This window comes from Polyodon spathula, chromosome 1, assembly GCF_017654505.1.
Source record: "Polyodon spathula isolate WHYD16114869_AA chromosome 1, ASM1765450v1, whole genome shotgun sequence".
Classification (NCBI taxonomy): domain Eukaryota; kingdom Metazoa; phylum Chordata; class Actinopteri; order Acipenseriformes; family Polyodontidae; genus Polyodon; species Polyodon spathula.
In genome coordinates, this window is record NC_054534.1 from 10122411 (window position 1) to 10142839 (window position 20429).

Sequence of the window (20429 nt, forward strand, 5' to 3'; positions counted from 1 at the left end):
AGAGGCACTGAGCTCATTGTCAGCTGTACTGGAATTACCCTGTGTCTCGACTGTACCGAGAGCGTAGCCTGCTCAGACACGAATGCAAAGACCAAAAAAAACACAAATACCAGGCCCTCTGTGTAAAAAAAACTGTACCAAATACAAATAAAACATCCACCCCCAGTGTCCTTTATGCTACTAATCTACATATTCATCTGATTGGGGCAGCCGCTGCTTTTCTATATGGTCGTACACTGATTTACAAAAACACAGTGCTCCTCAAGCCCCCAAAATGCATACAATATGCTTTATAGCAATTCTTCTATACAGTAAACTGGTTGTACCTCAGTGTAAAAATAGCATTCCAATTACCTTATTGCTTCAACTTTTTTTTTAATTTTGGAATCGCCAATTATTTTCTCCCCAATTTGGAAAGCCTAATTATTTTTATTTCAACCTGGCTCACCGCTGCCACCATCACACTGACTAGGAAGGGATGATGACGGACACGTGTCCTCTGAAACGTGTGCTGTCAGCCGTCCGCTTCTTTTCACTCCGCAGGCCCGCCAAACAGCCACCTCAGAGCTACAGCGTCGGAGGACCACACAGCTCTGGGCAACTTACAGGCAGGCCCGCAGGGGCCCAGCCAGTCTACAGGGGTCACTGGTGTGCGGTGAGCCGAGGGCACCCTGGCCAACCTAGCCCTCCCCACCCGGGCGGCGCTTGGCTAATTGTGCACTGCCCCCTGGGAACTCCCGTCCATGGTCGGCAGTGGAACAGACTCCACGCAGAGTGTCTTTACCGGATGTGCCACTTGGGAGCCCCCCTCAAGACACACTTTTTAAACCACCTGATCAGTTCAGCTCTGGGCAAGCTTTCTTGTTTACCACAGCAGCAGCACAGCTGAATCAGCGACAGTGTCCTCCCTGTCACAAAACATCATAAGCTTCCTGAGGAATTCAAAGTTTTTAAAATTTCAGCGTTGTGTTATTCCAGTCAGACCGTATTTTTCTACTTGCCAAACAATACCATAGTTCACAAAAAGAGAGAAAAACGCGTGTGAGAAATCACAAATGTAAATGAAAAGCAGCGTATGACTGTAATGCTCTGTGTGACAGAGGACTGGAAATGAGAAGCAGCGCATGACTGTAATGCTCTGTGTGACAGCGGACTGGAAATGAGAAGCAGCTCATGACTGTAATGCTCTGTGTGACAGCAGACTGGAAATGAGAAGCAGCGCATGGCTGTAATGCTCTGTGTGACAGCAGACTGGAAATGAGAAGCAGCGCATGACTGTAATGCTCTGTGTGACAGAGGACTGGAAATGAGAAGCAGCTCATGACTGTAATGCTCTGTGTGACAGCAGACTGGAAATGAGAAGCAGCGCATGGCTGTAATGCTCTGTGTGACAGCAGACTGGAAATGAGAAGCAGCGCATGACTGTAATGCTCTGTGTGACAGCAGATGGCTGCAAACTGCCACCATACGTCGTTTGTGTATCTATTTGGTTTTTGATTTTTTCTTCAAGTTGAGGGTGGGACTTTTGGGCTGAGTCTTAAATTCGAGGGCATCTTGAATTGGAAGGAAACGGGTACATTTCCAGCTACAAGCCACAAATCATTGGGTTGTATCAACATTCAAACATTGGCAAGAAAATCTTTCCCTTTACACCTTTTAATTTAGGAAAGCCTTTTCTTGAAGAGATACTGTACACAGTTAGCTTTATGGCATTATTTTGTTTTGCCATCTCTTGTAAATGGACCAGATGATTTTTGAATAAATAAGTAAATAAATATGACTGCTTATATGAAAACAAATGGGACTCTTTATGTATGCAATGTAACTTTCCCATCTGAAGGTACAGTGACATCTATCTTGTCAACATGAATGTGGCAACCATTCAGGGAGCAATGGTGATCTTGATTCAGTTTCTGTTTTGTTTACGGAGGGCTACAGCAATGATGAATGCCCTGCACTCCTATTGAAGTTCTTGATATGTGCACCATCACTCAAGCGGAAAAAAGGATTTATACATGGCTTTGGAGTCCATCAGAAATTATATGAGTGTGTTTATTCAACGAGGCTCTAAGCAATACATTCAGCAGATGGGACCTATTCCCCAGCCAGCAGCCTGGCCCTGTCCTGCAGCCAACAGGCCAAAGCGCTTCTGCTGCTGCTCTCTATACACCGGTTATTAGCTGTGCGCGACGAGAACGAGGGAACGCTTTCCTTACACCTGCTACTAGCTGTGTGTCGATGAGAACCAGGGAATGCTTTCTTTACACAGGCTATTAGCTGTGTGCGACAAGAACCAGGGAACGCTTTCCTTACACCTGCTACTAGCTGTGTGCGACGAGAACCAGGGAACACTTTCTTTACACCTGCTACTAGCTGTATGCGACGAGAACCAGGGAACGCTTTCCTTACACCTGCTATTAGCTGTGTGCGACAAGAACCAGGGAACACTTTCCTTACACCTGCTACTAGCTGTGTGCGACGAAAACCAGGGAACACTTTCTTTACACGGCTGTTAGCTGTGTGAGGCGAGAACCAGGGAACGCTTTCTTTTCATATGGACAGCAAGTCTGTTCTTCTGTTTCCATTTTCTTTCTTTTGACATATTTTATTTATCGCTTTTAAATACTTCATTATTTCAGCAAGCTTCATTTTTTCTATTCTTTTTTGTCCTTTCTTTCCTCCTCAGTATTAGTCCCTTTTTAATTAATTCCTTCCCTTTTCTTGCCAGCTTTCCAACTTCTGTTACATTTTAACAGCTATATTATTTTAACCTGAATTTCTGTGTTGTTTCTGTGGTGAATTTCCTTTTTTTATTTTCTTCAAAAATAACTCCCCTTTATTCATTATTTAGTTTAAGAACTAATTTTAATTGATTTAATTTCAGCTCATTTAATGTCTACTGTAAATTTTATTGTGTTCTGTAATGTTGTACAGTTAATAGGACAATGCATATACAACAGTACGTTACGATACATTACTATCCATAACTTGTCTTTTCAATATCACTTTAAAAAGGGGCCTTTATTGAAACATGTCAACTAAACTCATCACACACACACACAAACATTATATATATAATGGAACAGTGTGTCGGACAAAGAAAGAGTTTTCTGATAACGAAACAAAGGTACGGGTTCTGACAAAGAAGTGCTTAAATGTGATTTGGATTAGGTGATTTGTGGAATTAGTTTAAACAGGGGAACAGGCTTACCCTGCCCTGCATTAGATAGCACTACTGTTAACCAGTTTAGTTAGCGCCTAAAGAAGGGCTAGGTTTTGTTTTGTGTTTCGTTTGTTTGAAACATCAGTTTGCTAATAAACGTACGCCACGGCGTTTACAGAGCACTTCCATTGTATCGTGTAATAATTAAAGAGACAGACACCTGTTTGAAAGAACAACACGGACTCCGGCTGAAAAGGTCAGAAAATATGTTACTATATATATATATATATATATATATATATATATATATATATATATATATATATATATACACACACACACACACACACACACACACACACACACACACAATGCCTTGTAAAAGTATTCGGACCCCTGACCAATTCTCTCATATTACTAAATTACAAATGGTACATTGAAATTTCGCTCTGTTCGATATTTTAATTTAAAACACTTAAACTCAAAATCAGTTATTGTAAGGTGACATTGGTTTTATGTTGGGAAACATTTTTAAGAAAAATAAAAAACTGAAATATCTTGCTTGCATAAGTATTCAATCCCCACATATTCATATTTGGTAGAGCCATCTTTCGCTGCAATAACAGCTTGAAGTCTTTTGGGGTAAGTATGTACCAGCTTTGCACATTGTCGGAGTGATTTTGGCCCATTCTTTTTGGCAGATTTGATCCAGGTTGTTCAAGTTGGTTGGACAACGCTTGTGGACCACAATTTTCAAATAGTGCCACAGATTCTCAATGGGATTGAGATCAGGACCTTGACTGGGCCACTGTAGGACACTCAACTTTTTGTTCTTGAGCCACTCCAATGTTGCTTTGGCCTTGTGCTTGGGATCATTGTCCTGCTGAAAGGTGAATTTCCTCCCAAGCGACAGTTTTTTAGCAGACTGAAGCAGATTCTCTTGCAGTATTTTCCTGTATTTTGCTCCATCCATTCTTCCTTCAATTGTAACAAGATGCCCAGTCCCTGCTGATAAGAAGCACCCCATTCTTCACTGTAGGGATGGTGTGTCTTGAGGCATGGGCAGTGTTAGGTTTGCACAACACATAGCGCTTTGAGTTTTGGCCAAAAAGCTCTATCTTGGTCTCATCTGATCACAAAACCTTTTCCCACATCGCAGCTGGGTCACTCTCATGCTTTCTGGCAAACTCCAGACGTGCTTTCAGATGGTACTTTTTGAGTAACGGCTTCTTTCTTGCCACCCTCCCATACAGGCCAGTGTTATGCAGAGCTCTTGATATGGTTGACTGGTGCACTATTACTCCACTCTCAGCCACTGAACTCTGTAGCTCCTTCAAAGTGATTGTTGGCCTCTCTGTGGCTTCTCTCACAAGTTTCCTTGTTTGAGCGCTGAGTTTTGAGGGACGGCCTTTTCTTGGCAGTGCCTGGGTGGTGAGATGCAGCTTCCACTTCCTGACTATTGATCCAACTGTGCTCACTGGGATATCCAAACACTTGGAAATTATTTTGTACCCTTTCCCTAATCTATGCATTTGTATTACTTTATCACTAACTTCTGTAGAATGCTCTTTGGTCTTCATTTTCCTTCAGATTCACAGCCTTACCAATGATCCTTCAACAGTGGGGTTTTTATCCAGAAAATGTGGCAGCAACCTTAATGGTTCACAGGTGGAGGCCAATGGTAAGGTAATTGTGTCCTCGTTAGGGCAATTTCTTTCATCGGTGCAAACTGGGAGCTTCCACAGCACAGGGGTTGAATACTTATTAAGCAAGATATTTCAGTTTTTTTTATTTTTCTTAAAAATATTTCCCAACATAAAACCAATGTCAATCTTACAATAATTGATTCAGAGTTTCAGTGATTAAAAATAAAATATCAAACAGAACGAAATTTCAATGTACCATTTGTAATTCGGTAATATGAGAGAATTGGTCAGGGGCCTGAATACTTTTGCAAGGCACTGTATATATATATATATATATATATATATATTATATATATATACACAACACACACACACACACACACACACACACACACACACACACACACACACACACACACACACACACAGTATTTCTTTTAATGAAACCCCTACTGTGACTGCTTTTACTTTAAAACATGTGTAACATTTGGTTTGTCAAATCTGTTCTGTAATCTGGTGTAGAAGCTGGATTTAGAATCTCGGTTTGTGTTAGGAACATACGTGCAAGCTTCAACTTGGACGTGTGCCAAGCAGCAATCAATTAACAAAGTTGAATTTGAAAGAATTTCAAGGAGTGGTTTTCTCTTGGATCTGTCAGTGATGAGTGAAGAGAACAGAGAGGCTGTGCTGAGTTCTCCTGTCACTTGCCAGGTCCAAGAGATATCACTTTTACTCTCCAGGGAGATCTCTTCATGATGGTACTGACCGTTATAGATAAACTAGATTCTGCGCCAGAGTGAAGCTTCCTGCTCTTTGCCTCTTATCCAGTTAACTTGTCTCTGCTATATACAAGATGATTCTAACACAACAATCGATTACATGATTTTTCTAGTTGTTTTTTAAAGAATTCTGGGACAGATGTCTAACGTAACAAATATTCAGCAATAACGGACTGTAACTGTGACTCCTTTGTGATTTAAAAATGCTGCTGCAACAAGCACTGATTACATTTTTCAGTAACGTGTAACTGTTCCTTTTTCACACAGATATAGGAATGTGGTAACGGATTACAGTTATGTTTTTCATTGCTTTTAAAAAAGGCTTTTGCAGTGATATGTTCAAGTTACATCTTTTTGCATGGAAGGCATTGGTTGCAAGGGTGTGCGGTTCTTTGATGGACCCAGATTCAGTTAAAATGTGTTTGCCCACTGACGATGGGAATGAGAATGTAGAGTTGGGAGCCCAGCTAACGAGATTTAAGTTTTTGCAGGTATCAGGCTTTTAAAGACCGTCACCAACACCTGTGTGAAAACATGAAACTGACTCACTGAGAGCAGAAACTGACCCAAGACTGTCACAGCTATTGGAAGCAGGCTGATCTTTGGGAAACAAATTGAACATGTGAGAAACTGCACCAATATTAATATATTGTAATAACTGTACTTTGTTTTAAAGAATATAAAGCCATTAGAAAATATTATTAGCAGATCTGTGTAAGGCCTGTGCGAATGAGTTCATTGCACTGAAGGTCAGAATGGCCTACTGAAAATTCCAAACCTCCCTTATCAGACAAAAGCATCTGTTTTAATTGGACTCAAAATATTAAGATCCAGTGAAAGCAGAATGGCAGAATCTGTGGAGCACAGTTAATATGCCAGAAGCAATTGAACTAGGTCTTATTATAGTAAGAAAAACCAACAGTATTTAAATAAATAAGAAACCGAATATAATAACATTAAATAAATGTATGAGCAGTCCTAAGTTTTAAAATTCAAGGTTTCACTTGTTGCCAAGCAGGTGCCTATAAAAATTAACCTCTTGCCTTCTGTGCATGTCAATGGAGTAACTGATTATAACTTATAAAATTACAATTTATAAGAGATTGCTATATTGAAATATCTGAATTGGAACTACATGTTATAAAATCATTTAAAGTATAAACTGTAACTTTACAGATACAGTGAACCGATTTGTAACCTCATCCTTACCTGCCTGTAGTAAAAGCAGTGTTGAAGGTGACTCATTGGTTTTGGCCAATGAAGTGGGGATTTTTGATGGTCAGCGATTTAAAAGCCAAGATCCTCTATATAATGAGCGATCTTGTTAATATTATCAAACAAAATACCTTTTGGATAACAGAAGATAGGAGTTTATATTACAATAACCATTTTATATATATATATATATATATATATATATATATATATATATATATATATATATATATATATATTAATTAATCTTAGGACCGTCCTTTCATGGAGAAAAACAGAAATTAATTAGAACCTGGCAGGAAGAGATGGGAATGGAAAGCGTAGGACGTGTTAATACGTTAAGTTAGATATTGGTTTGAAATACTGGAAAATGCTTCCGACAGTGTTTCATATTAATCAACCCTAAAACTGGCAAAAAACAGAGGTTGTCTCAAAGCCTGCTTTAACTGGATTTTGTATGAACAGTGATGAAGGTCAGACTTAGTTCAGTCACTATAACACTATGGCATTCTAATATATTAATGATAGCCTGTATTTAGATATAAATAACTGGACTTTCCATTAAAAGCTTGAAAGATTTATCAATGGAGTAAAATAACATTACAATTTCTAGGAGCAACTCTTATACTGAAGTAACTTAATTAGAAATACATCTTATAATGCCATTTAAAGTTCAATTGTTGACAGCACACAGTATAAGTTTATTTTAACAGAAGCAATGCATTGTCAATATTGCAAACATATTGTTAAGACACATTTGCAATAATGTTCTTTTAATTTAATCAATTTAAGAATTAGTTCAGTTTCTCCAACTAAACTAAAAGTATTTTAGACATTACAATATTAATTAAACTAAAGAATATAAATGTTTGAAGTATATAAAGGTTTTACTGCAGTAAGAAACAAAGGGATTTATTTACAGGGAAGCTGTAGAGTGAAAGTTTAAATGTTTGTCTCAGACACACAGTAGAATTCTGAAAGGCCATTAGACGTTAAAAAAATAAAGCTTAGTCTTTAGGACTAAGCAGGATTTGGTGTTGGCTCTTGAACGTGAGATTTGCCAACCTTGAATATCTGTCAATGGAAGGTGCTTTAAGAAAGACAGGAGTATGTATCTCATTATAGTATAAGAAAATAATGAGAGCTTATTTATAAAAATTAGGACTAAAGTTTTTTTTTTTTTTTTTATCTGAAAAGATACTGATCCAGGCGTCACTTGAAAAATGACTTCATGGGGTGAATTTGGAAAAGTGCTTACAGTGGAGTTTCATATTAATTAAAACACTAGGCTTGGCAAGTAAACAAGGTGTGTGGAAACCTGCTGGTGCAGGCAACTTTTAGAAACAGAGAGAGAGAGAGGTCGGTTTTAGCAAGGCACAAGTTAATACAAGGCTATAATATTTAACATGTTTATTATAGCCTGAATTTAAATGAAAATGAAAAGGTTTGTGATAAATTCCTACAGTCTTTTTGTTCTACACTTTGTTAACACACATTTGTATATGAAGTTAAACTGACCCATTGACAACACACTGAAAAGGTAACATAATATGCGGCTAATATATATTATATATTAAATATATTTTTTTGGCAGAGGTTAATACAATCAAGAAGATCTGGTGTTACATATTAAAAACACCTCTCATATATACACATCTACTTGTATTGCATTTGGTAGCAAGGACCCTCTGAACTCCAGTTCACCTCATTTTTAGGGAAAGAAGGGGTGAAGGATAGTGAACCATGTTAATTTTGAAAATGAAGTTGACAGGATCCTTCTGGAAAATATAATTAACTCAAAGATAGGAACTGTGAAGGCAGATTGATGATCAGATTTAATTGGGACTCCTGATGTATTCAATGGAGGGAAAATCCTATAAAAACCAAGGTAAAACCCCAGTCAAGTATCGCGCGACTTGCTAACTATAAGTTGTGTGGTCCATGCTCGGAAGACCTGTAAAGGCATTGGAAACACCCAGGCTGCTTAGCAGGGATCCAGAGTGGCTTGTAACCACTTGATCAGTTTTTAAAACATTTAATAAACCAAAAAGAGCACTACTTCTTCTCTGGTTCATTACAACTTCAAATTAAATGAGTCTGTAAGAAAGACAGGACAGAACACTGTAGAATGGAGAAAATAAGAGGGTGACCTATCTTAATGCAGCAGCTAACAGAGTACATAAGTACAGTACATACAAGTATTATTTATATACGCAAAAAACTATCAATAACCACAATGATTAAATAAATTGTGATTTTATTATTTTAAATAATTTTAAAAAATCAAAACGAAGCAATGACTTCAGCCGCTTTGTTAATACTGCATGCATAAAAGCTGAGACTACTGGCCACTGACAGTAAAGAGAATTAATAGAATCTCTACTGGAGTTGTGCTACATGAATGCAGCATCTGAACGAGGTTCGTGAAGAATTCACTCAAATGAAACTTCGAATTGCTCTGGATTCTTTCTATTTGGATGAACTTGCACCAGCCCAAAACTTTTTGTTGGGTTGGGATTCATTATTTTTTGTGCCGTCGTCCCTGAAACACAAAATATTATAGCAATAATCTAATTAGTATGCTTAAAAATAACAGAAGTATGGGGTATAGATGCAAAAGCATTACTCAGGAAGGATACGGGACAGCAACCAGAACAAAAAGTAATGAATGGAAGACAAGAGAAGCAGTGAATGAATACCAGTTACTGTTTGTGCTTTGCTGTTGAACTGATGGCGTGCAGATTCAACAGCACTTTTATTTCTATACACTGGTACCACAAAACACTCTGACACTGAGAATAAACCAGAGCATTAAAAAACAACACCACTAACGAAGTTGCGTGTGCAGAACATCACTTTGTATCTCACTTAAGTGTCTAAAGGCACTGGCAGCTCTGTGTGATTTTATATCTTGCCTCGGGGACAGGGGGTCATAGGGTCAATATACATCTCACCACAGCATGTAGATAGGAGCCTGCCCTTCAGCTGAACAGAGGAACCACTTGCTCCATGAACCTAACACAGAACTTTTATTTCTACAAAGTTTTAGTCTGTGTAAACTATTTAATGAGTTTACCCTCATAGTTAATGCTGTTCTCAAATTAAGTTTTTTTATTTGCATTCTCGTGTAGACTGATGGAGACCAACACTGAATTGCTAAAAACACAGTCTCTGAATTACATGTTTTCATGCAGGTAGGTATATAAAGGATGCAAATGACACATCTTGAGGTGCTCTAATACATTTCCTCACTACTGTATAACACTGAAACCTCAATTTAAAATAATGATGTTGGAATGGAGTTAATTTTCATTAATTCAACCTTGAGAAGCCTCACTGCCCAATCCAGTGATCCTACATTTACTGTCTAGATGCCAGTGAAGGCTGCCTGACTTCTTCCCAGGCAACACAGCATTTTAAAAAGCACTGTGAAACCGTGAAGGGATGTAAGGGCTGCTTGCACGTTTAACTTTGTATGTGAGCCTACATCCGCAAGCAGCATGGACTCACCCACGGAGCGGAGGGGACTATGAGAGACAGGGTCAGCAGGTCCAGGCAGCACTCCTCCAGTGCCAGGTTGCAGCATCTTGCATGATTTAATAGTCTAGCATAGACGGCTGGCGCAAGGATCTTCCTGGCTTGTTCCGGAGGGTCTGGTCCTGGGGCGAGGATCAAGCCCAGTGTTTGCCTCATGCCATGCAGGTGTTTCAGCAGCTGGCTGAGCTTGGATTCCAAAGCACTCTGATGAGACACGAGAAGAGGAGAAAACTACTGTGAGCATTGTCAAGCAGAGCTGACTGCTGCTGGGAGAGAGGTCAGGGGGACCTTGTTTCAGCACCTGCCAATTCCAAACTTTAAACACTGACCTGTCAAATGCAGGCTTCGGTAGGCATTAGAGGATTTAAAAAAGCTTCAGTAGTGCAAACTGCTGCTGTGTGTTTCAGAACCCTGTGTGTCACTCTGGGTGGTGTGAAAACAAAGTGTGCTGGAGGGTTAGCCCACAAACACCACAGCACAGTAATTCATGACTTCAGCCTTTAATATATGAAAACAAAGATCGAACACAAAGATCTGCCCTAAGCAGCACTAATACCACACATGAAAGGTGTGGCAGGTTTCCTAAGCCTATTAACAGTCATTAACTTGTCACTGGAAGAGATCCAGCAACAAGTTAACAAGCTCTCTGTGCACCCAATATATGATGTATACTATGCAGTAACATTGCGTGAAAGGGTGCATGCTATAGCTGGAAGATTACAGTAAACATATCTTCTGTCAACATGTTGCTGCCTGATTAGGTTTTTTTTTTCTTATGCTGATATTTCTGCTGCTTGCCTAGTTGATTTTGATGCTGATGTAGATATTGACAATGTGCTAGCTGTGGCATTAAAGACTCTTTCATCCACTTCATCTGAGGAAGTCAAACAAACAAAGTGCTGTGCACACACTAAATGAGAGAGACACAGAATATTAGCATAATGCAAAAATAATATGTTCCTGCACCTATACTCACTTTTATGGTTTTAATGGCAGGCTGGGGAAAATGTCAAAACTCTTGTAACAAAACAAAAAAACCCAATCAGCAGTTACACAAAGGGTAAAAGCCCCAATCAGCAGTTACACAAAGGGTAAAAGCCCCAATCAGCAGTAACACAAAGAGTAAAAGCCCCAATCAGCAGTGATACAATGGGTAAAAGCCCCAATCAGCAGTGATACAATGGGTAAAAGCCCCAATCAGCAGTGATACAATGGGTAAAAGTCCCAATCAGCAGTGATACAATGGGTAAAACATCCAGTCAGCAGTGACACAAAGGGTAAACCTCTTCCGCAGCCCTTGTTGACTCTGAGGGGGTATTTTCAATGGAGTGCAATGGTGCTTACCATTGAGGATGGTTTTCTGTGTAAATGTATGCTTAGAAGTATTTTTAATATAAGGTTATTAACACAGTGTGTGTATATATTATAATATATAGATATATATTATATATATATATAATATATATATATATTCATATATACTGAGCATATATCCACACACACACACATATATACAGTGCCTATAGAAAATCTACACCCCCTTTAAAAATTTTCACCTTTTGAAATGCATTAAAATAGTTTTTTTTTTTTCATTTATCTACATATCATACCCCACAACTTCCAAGTGAAAAAATATTCTAGAAATTTGTAGAAAATTAATTAAAAATAGAAACTGAAATAGCTTGGTTGGATAAGTGTCCAACCCCCTTGTAATAGCAATCCTAAATTAGCTCAGGAGTAACCAAGCATGGTGAAGCATGGTGGTGGCAGCATCATGTTATGGGGATGTTTCTTATCGGCAGGGACTGGGGCACTTGTCAGGATAGAAGGGAAAATGAATGGAGCAATGTACAGAGAAGTCCTTGAGGAAAACCTGCTGCCCTCTGCAAGAGAGCTAAAACTGGGACGGATGTTCAGCATGACAATGGCTCAAAGCACACAGCCAAAGTTACACTGGAGTTGCAAAGGAACAAAAAGGTAAATATCCTTGAGTGGCACAGTCAGAGCCTCGACTTAAATCCAATAAAGAATTTGTGGCATGACTTGAAGATTGCTGTCCATCAACGCTCCCCAAGGAACTTGACAGAGCTTGAACAGTTTTGTAAAGAAGAATGATCAAATAATGTCAAATTTAGGTGTGCAAAGTTGGTAGAGAACTATCCCAACAGACTCAAAGCTGTAATTGCTGCCAAAGGTGCTTCCACCAAGTATTAACTCAGGGAGGTTGAGACGTCAGTTTTGTATTTTTAATTTTTTTTTTTCCCCCTTAACAGTGTGGAGTATGGTGCGTAGATAAGTGGAAAAATAATCCACATTTAAATGCATAAAACTCTGAGGCACTGACAACAACAAAATGTGAAAAAAGTTCAAGGGGGTGTAGACTTTCTATAGGCACTGTATATATATCTTAGGAGGTAAAAAGGTCTAACATTTTCCACCCATCAGTAGTCTCTGGAAAGCAGACAATCCCCATCTACAAAGAAAAACTGCAGATGTGCTATCTATCAGCTATATAGGTCAGAGGGTACATAGGTCATGAGCCTCATATGCAACTTGTTACTACAGACTTGTGAACAATTTGTAAACGTGGGGCTGCCAAATTCAGTAGGTTTGGGGGGGTACTGAGAATGCCACAGAAGTGCTAGAACATGCTGAACTGTGAAATCATTCCAGATGACATACTTCACTTCCATGTGCAGAGCTAACAGGCTTAAAAGTGTTAACAGCTACTGGAGGATGAATCCCAAACCAGGTGTTAGTGAGGCAGAATGGAATCCAGTCCTCTACAAGTGTGATTATTTATTGCAGCACACTGCACGGAGAATCACACAAGCTGGGGAGAATTCATCTGGTTCTCTGGGGAATGTGTTGGTGCAAGGAGTAAACACTCCCCCAATTTTATGGTTTGCTAATGTTAACACAGTAAAAAAAAAAAATGCAATCCATATCTCCAGTGGTTCAACCATTAATCCTACTTGGCCAGAAAATGCAGCATGGACAGGATGCTAGTTACCAAATTGGTCTTCACTGAAACAATGTTATATTATCCAAAACTTTGAATGCTCAATTGTAAAGTCAAGTTGACAAACTTCTATAAACGTTCACAACTGCATATATAAGCTTGATATTAGGGCAATTCCCTACAATACAAACTGAAAGCACAAAAACAAAGCATGTCATGACATACACCCATCACCACGGAGGTAGACACAAAATCAGAGCACCTCCACACAGCACAGTAATTCCCCATCAGCAGTGACTGTAATGAACACTTAATAATGATAATTTACTAAAAGAAATAGAATAATCTGTCCACTATTAAAAACAGGAATACTGAATTGTTTGTTTTCCACCCCAAGCTCATTAGAGATCTCAGCATGCATGTTGTGACAAAGCTACAGCTCCGGTTCATTTTGTCTGAAATAATGTAACCCATGTTGCTTTCTAAATAGCTTAGCATAGCTTGACAATTCTTATTCTGACAGAACAATCCTGCTGTTTTTCCTCCCACCTTGGCCTCAGTAGCTGTATGTCTAAAATCCATGTTCTGGCTCAGTGTTGATTCATGTCACTCAGCTGGTAAGTACATTACTGTCCTGTCAATCACCTGCAGAGTCAAACTAACCACAGGCAGGAATTTCAAAACTGTGGGCTTGCAGAATGAAATAGTTCAGCGCCTATTTTATCTTAAAGAAAAACTTAAATACAGAAATACATAGAAATATGCTTTTATATAATCCCCTTCAGTCACTGTGTGTATAATTGTACCATGTTAAGTTTCATATCTACTGTATGTATCTATCTTATAATATTATATATTATATTATTTTTCCTTTTTTTTGCATATGTTTTCTTTTATTTATTTCAAAGTTTTGACAGGGCAACTTCTTCAACTCCACAAAATTCCCACAAACTGTTCTAACAATTAAGTTAAAAAAATGTGATTGAAGGTGTTGTTTTAAGATTAGTACTGTAGGCTTCCGCAGATCAAAACAGCGATGGTCTATTATTCTGAACTGGCCTATCATAATAAAATGCATGTGGATAGCATCTGTAGAACCCACACTTCAATATTATAATCATATGATAAGTATTTAAAACATTTACAGTTATCTGTATTTTTGGATGAACTATACAGTAAGTATTAAAAACTTAAAACAAAAACTAGACAAGTCATTTTTAGTATGGTACAGATTGTAACAAAGAAATCATCTAAACAGGGTCCAGTCAACAGGTTCATGTTAGCAAGAGGCTACTGTATATACAGTTTCATATTTCTCCAATGGATACTTCTGTAAACACAGCAACAAAAACTACCACTACTTACTGACTGATTTTCGGGCATGGGACATTTCTTATATGTGTGTGTCCTTTTCCAGAACACCAACACCAAATATATTGAGAAAAGCCATCACCCATAGATTACTGACAAAATGTTAAATGTAAGTGTCTTATACGTCTATCTAGAAAGTGAAAAACAGAGTGGAAGGCTGCTACTCTATATATCAAATACAACAGAACCCTGATAAAACAGTGCTCCCAGGCCATGCTATTTCCCATGTCAGTATGCAATGTGCTTGAGTGCATATATTAATACTGTCACTCTAAAGTGTAAAAACCTTATTTTTATTTTTTTTTCTTGCAAAGCTCATGTCACTGTATTTGTATCGCATGGATAAAGCCCTGGGAGAATTTCACAGCTGGAGTGACCTAGAGTTAAGGAATGTCGGTCTTCAGATCCATTCTAAAATCCACAAGATGTTTTGGACTGCACCACCAGATTTAGTTTGTTAAAAGATTACATAGACAGACAAGGGGAAAGAGTAGGAGTGAGAAAGGGGACTTTCTGGAAAGAAGCAAAATATTATAGAAGTGATTGCATTACATTTATTTTCCGGCACCTTTACCATAAATTAAGCCCGACCATGACTGCTAGGCTGGGCCACAGGCTGTACTATTTAAGCACATTAAATTGATGTCTGACAAGAGTTTCTGTCATTTTGTCCAGGCTTTAGCACAGTGCCTTCTGAAACACCCAGGACTGTAAAGGGAGCACTTCAGCAGATCAGTGCTGCAAAAGGCTAATCACTGAATTCAGTCATCCACAAAGCTAATAACATTCACTCTTTCTTCTAGTTCAAAGAAGGCTGCTCAGCCAAAATGTCAATTGCTAACCTCCCTTAGATTACTAAGAATAGATTGTGTGTGCAACTTGAATTATAATAAATAAAACCCCAAAACTACTACTACTAATAATAATAATAATAATAATAATAATAATAATAATAATAATAATAAATAAATTCTGCTGAAAGGCTGATGATTGCTACTGTTACAGCAGCTTGCTGTCGTTATGTCTGGCTCCTTTTTTCTTTCTCTAATTACAAAAGCAGTAGGGAAAGGTCATCAGAGTCAAGCCTCCAATGATTAATGATGAAGAAGAGGGCTCTGGCTCGGGCATCAATCACTGCCAGCTCTCCTCATCTTCCCTTCACAGGAAGCTTCCTGCTGTCCTGAGCATCAGCCTTCCAGAAGATGGTGCAGCACCATAACAAACCCAACATCTGCTTTACCATCTGGGTAAAGGGTGAGTCTGGAGAGCTGGAAGCGCCTCAACTGTCTGCAAACATGTCTGAAGGTGGGAGGCATCATGAGCTTAGCACTGGAAACAAACATGTGTTTTGTATCAGTGCGCTGTACACATTTATCAAATCTCCTTTTTTAATTATAATAATTCAATTTTTTTCCCCATCAGTTTTCATGTACTGTAACCTTTGATCTTTTTTTAAACCAGCAGTTCTGAAAGATAACCACCTAATGCCCATAAAAGAAAGAGATTGATGCACTCCTTTGTAACAGCACATAGCACTCTGTATTAATGTAATATAACCTATAATATATTGGAGCAAATCCAAGCAACGGCAATACCACTTACAATGGGTGTTTGTCTTGGAATTCACTACTGAAATACAATACTCTACTTGTATCTATTTTTATTATTGCTGTCACTTGGTCAGCTTGAGAGCACTGTAAATGTATGCGATTAATATGCACCTAGGGCACTCTGGAAAAGATACACAGAATTACAAACTTTGTTTAAGTGTTTAACAACCAAACAATATGAACACATTGTAAATAGGTTACTGTACACAAATGTGCTTTCCATCTGACTATAGCATACAGTGATTTAAAAACCTTGCAATTAACTGATTGGGAAAAAAACAAAATATTAATATACTGCAGGAAAAAAAAGTGTTTTCTGCTTCAAAAGGTTCAAAAAAGAAAAGCTACTAGTCAAAGCAACCCAGTTTAATTGGTGACAATTTGAAATTCCTTACTCGGAACATTGTACTCAAAATGAAAAAGGAATCAGGAAGTATCAGATTCCATGGAAACCCAGGTATTCCTCAAGTGCACAGAGTCAAAACACTCAGCTGGTAGCAGTAAAACCAAATGGCTTTTTCTGAGGGACATCCAAGCTATTTCAAACAAAATGAACAAACACTTTGCAGCTCTAACCTGTGCAGGTACATGTACACACACTCACTCACACACACTGTCTGATTACTCTCAATGTATATACAAATCAATATAAGTAGTAGAAAATACAGGAACCATATGGTTTTGATTACAGGCATTTTGTACAATATTTGTAGTAAACAAAATTTTAACTCCAAAGTATTATTGCTATTCTGACTCTGTACACTAAACAGATCTCTCTCTCTCTCTCTCTCTCTCTCTCTCTCTCTCTCGTATATGTAATTGAAAACATCACACTGATAAGGTTAACTTATAAATGTCTATTGAATATTTTTCATTTGCAATATTTGCAATGTCAGAACGAAGTAGGGAGCTACTTGCAATTCTATTGTAACATAACCATTTAGGCCAGTAGATATTATTATATGAATGTGGCTTGTGAATGGATCTCTGTGTATATGGTGGGGTGGGGGTTGTACAGTTTTCAAATGTAATCAATGAGTATCCACAGACTCCACATCCAGCAGGTCACTCCACTGACAGCATCTTGAAAGACTCCTTTATCTCTCCCTTTGCATGTTGCCCTTTTCAGCGTTTCCTCGCATTGGTAGCAATATGTCATTCTCTTGCTCGACTTCCATCAAATATATTCCTGGGAGGCACGTCAGTAAGAGCTTGTGAGCAGCTGTGTAATGTTTGTAGCCCCACTGGTAATCAGTTGTATTGCCCTCTCGTGAATGAAAGAAATCCACTACAATGATTCCATTTAACATGGTGGGCGAACTGAGTTTGGTTTAGAGAAAACGGTAAAGCAAACCACAACAGTCTCTGCTGCTCACAATAAAAGTGACCTCATGCAACTACTGTGTAGGTTTGTAATTGGAATCTCCGTCAATTAAGCGCATTTACTGCAAGATTATGTTACTGATATTAAAAACAATTTGGTGCAGTAATAAAACAAAAATATGATAACATTATATAGCCTATATTCTGTTCTCTCAAAACCCATTTGCATACAAAAAAGAAAATGATTGCTCATAGTCTGAAATTGCAGCAGACTAGGTTTACTAAAATATGGTATCCACGAGTCCATATAACTGGTCCATATTGTTATTAATGTGTCATTCAGTGAGCGAGATATTAAGTGTATCAGGTACCTGCTTCCATGTGTTTGTCGTGTATTTAAGTGCATCAGGTACCAGCTTCCATGTGTTTGTCATGTATTTAAGTGTATCAGGTACCAGCTTCCATGTGTTTGTCATGTATTTAAGTGTATCAGGTAAAAAAAACTAAATATATTAACTATACATGATGAAAGAAAGCTGAATTCTAAAATGTGTTTTAAAGCTTACAAGCTGATACTTGTCATCTGTGTTTTGTGATGCGGGATGGTTTGAGACAACCCTTTTAGAGACTCCTCCTCCTCATCTGCACATTAAGAGAGGAAGTCAAACTGAATTCCTTTTTTTATCAATGAGCTCTAATCTCTTAGCACAGGTTACAGAGAATGAAAGAAATACAAACACAGCAGAAAATACAACTGAAAACATGCAGGACGAGGAAGCCGCTATGAAATGTCAGTTTAAGAGACGTCATACACAGAGCTTACTATCACAAAAAAAAGAAACACCTTATCTAAAACATTTATAGAGCAGTAAAGAATTCCTGCAAAGTTCCCAGTTACTTCAATTGTCTATAAAATAAGAATTGACTAGAGTAGATTTGTCAGTACAAGTGTTCTATATACGTGGTTTATTTAGATTTCCAGAAAGCTTTTGACAAATTCCGGCATACAAGATTAATTCTCAAACTGCGCACAGTACGGATTCAAGGAAATGCATACATATGGATTAGGGAGTGGTTAGCAAGTAGAAAATAGAAAGTAATGATTAGAGGAGAAAACTCAAAATGGAGCGAGGTAACCAGTGGAGTACCACTGCTCTTTCTAATCTACATTAATGACTTTCTGGTATAGTAAGCAGATTCTGGTATAGTGAGCAAACTTGTTAAATTTGCAGACTGCACAAAAATAGGAGTGGCAAAGACTGTTGCAACAGCAAAGGTCATTCAAAATGATCTAGACAGCATTCAGAACTGGGCAGACACATAGCAAATGACATTTAATATAGAAAAGTATAAGGTACTGCATGCAGGCAATACAAATGTGCATTATAAATACCATATGGAAGATACTGTAATTGAAGAAGGAATCTATGAAAAAGATCTAGGAGTTTATGTTGACTCAGAAATGTCTTCATCTAGACCAGGGATGTCAAACTCCAGTCCTCGAGGCCCACAGTGTCTTCTGGTTTTCATTCCAGCTTAAGCTCTCAGTTATCATATTTGATCTAACTATTTGTTGAATTTGACATACTTAATATTTTTCAAGGTCTTTTACAGTTGATGGTTTTAAAAATTCACTTGATTCAAGGTACACTACCTATAAAACATTTTGAGGCCTGAAGAGAAGTGTTAAATGTGTCCAGTTAATCAGATAATTAGACTAATTAAGTTACTGGGAGCTCGGTGGAACAAAAGCCAGAAGATACTGCGGCCCTCCAGGAACTGAGTTTGATGCCCCTGATCTAAACAATGTGGGGAAGCTATGAAAAGGCCAACAAAATGCTTGGATATATAGTGAAAAATGATTAATTTAAATCAAGGGAAGTCATGTTAAAACTTTACAATGCATTAGTAAGACCTCATCTACAATATTGTGTTCAGTTCTGGTCACCTCGCTACAAAAAGGATATTGCTGCTCTAGAAAGAGTGCAAAGAAGAGTAACCAGAATTATTCCAGGTTTAAAAGGCATGTCATATGCAGACAGGCTAAAATAATTGAATCTATTCAGTTTTGAACAAGAAGACTTTGTTCAAGAACAGAAAATGGGAGTCACTTTTTTTACACAGAAAATGGTGGGTGTCTGGAACCAACTCCCCATTAATGTTATTGAAGCTGACACCCTGGGATCCTTCAAGAAGCTGCTTGATGAGACTCTTCAATAAGCTACCAACAACCAAACGAGCAAGATGGGCCAAATGGCCTCTTCTCGTTTGTAAATGTTCTTATATTCTTATGTATATTATCTGTAAAAGAAACAACTTTTCTACAGAACATATATAGACTGAACCAAATGAATTTATTTTATATGCCAGAACCATTTTGCCTCTATAGTTCCAAGTACAACATAAACTTTCTATATGATTCAAATATGCCTGTTTAAAAGAAAATTGAGGGAAATGTGTAAATGAATCATTTTCAAACATAAACATAGACATTTAAAAATCTTGTCTTACTCCTTAATATAAAAAAGTGTCAGACAGCCATTTGAACAATGTTATCAGTTTTCATAAACTCAGTGTCATGATTTCACTTTCATTAATAGCATATGTACCAAATTCATAGTATCAGCTATCTGGCATTCAGGCAAAAAAAACAGAAGCCAGCATTAGGGAACAGTATAGAAACGTCAGCACAAAGTTCAGTTGGTCTATATATATATGGTCAATGTAATCAAGTATAAAATACAGTAACACATCATTTGTTTGTTATAAACTTTACAGAAGTTAAGCCACTGCATTGATGAGAAGTATCATTTCGATTTCTTG

General features: G+C 37.9%; 1 protein-coding gene across 1 annotated transcript in view; it reads right to left on the bottom strand.

Annotated features, from left to right (window-relative positions):
* Nucleotides 1-20429, bottom strand: part of LOC121313883 — a 106537-nt gene that overhangs the window by 24500 nt on the left and 61608 nt on the right. Inside the window, exon 7 of the mRNA XM_041246668.1 lies at nt 10314-10544. Within this exon, the coding sequence (XP_041102602.1) occupies nt 10314-10544 (231 nt within the window). The remainder of the gene's footprint in view (nt 1-10313; nt 10545-20429) is intronic.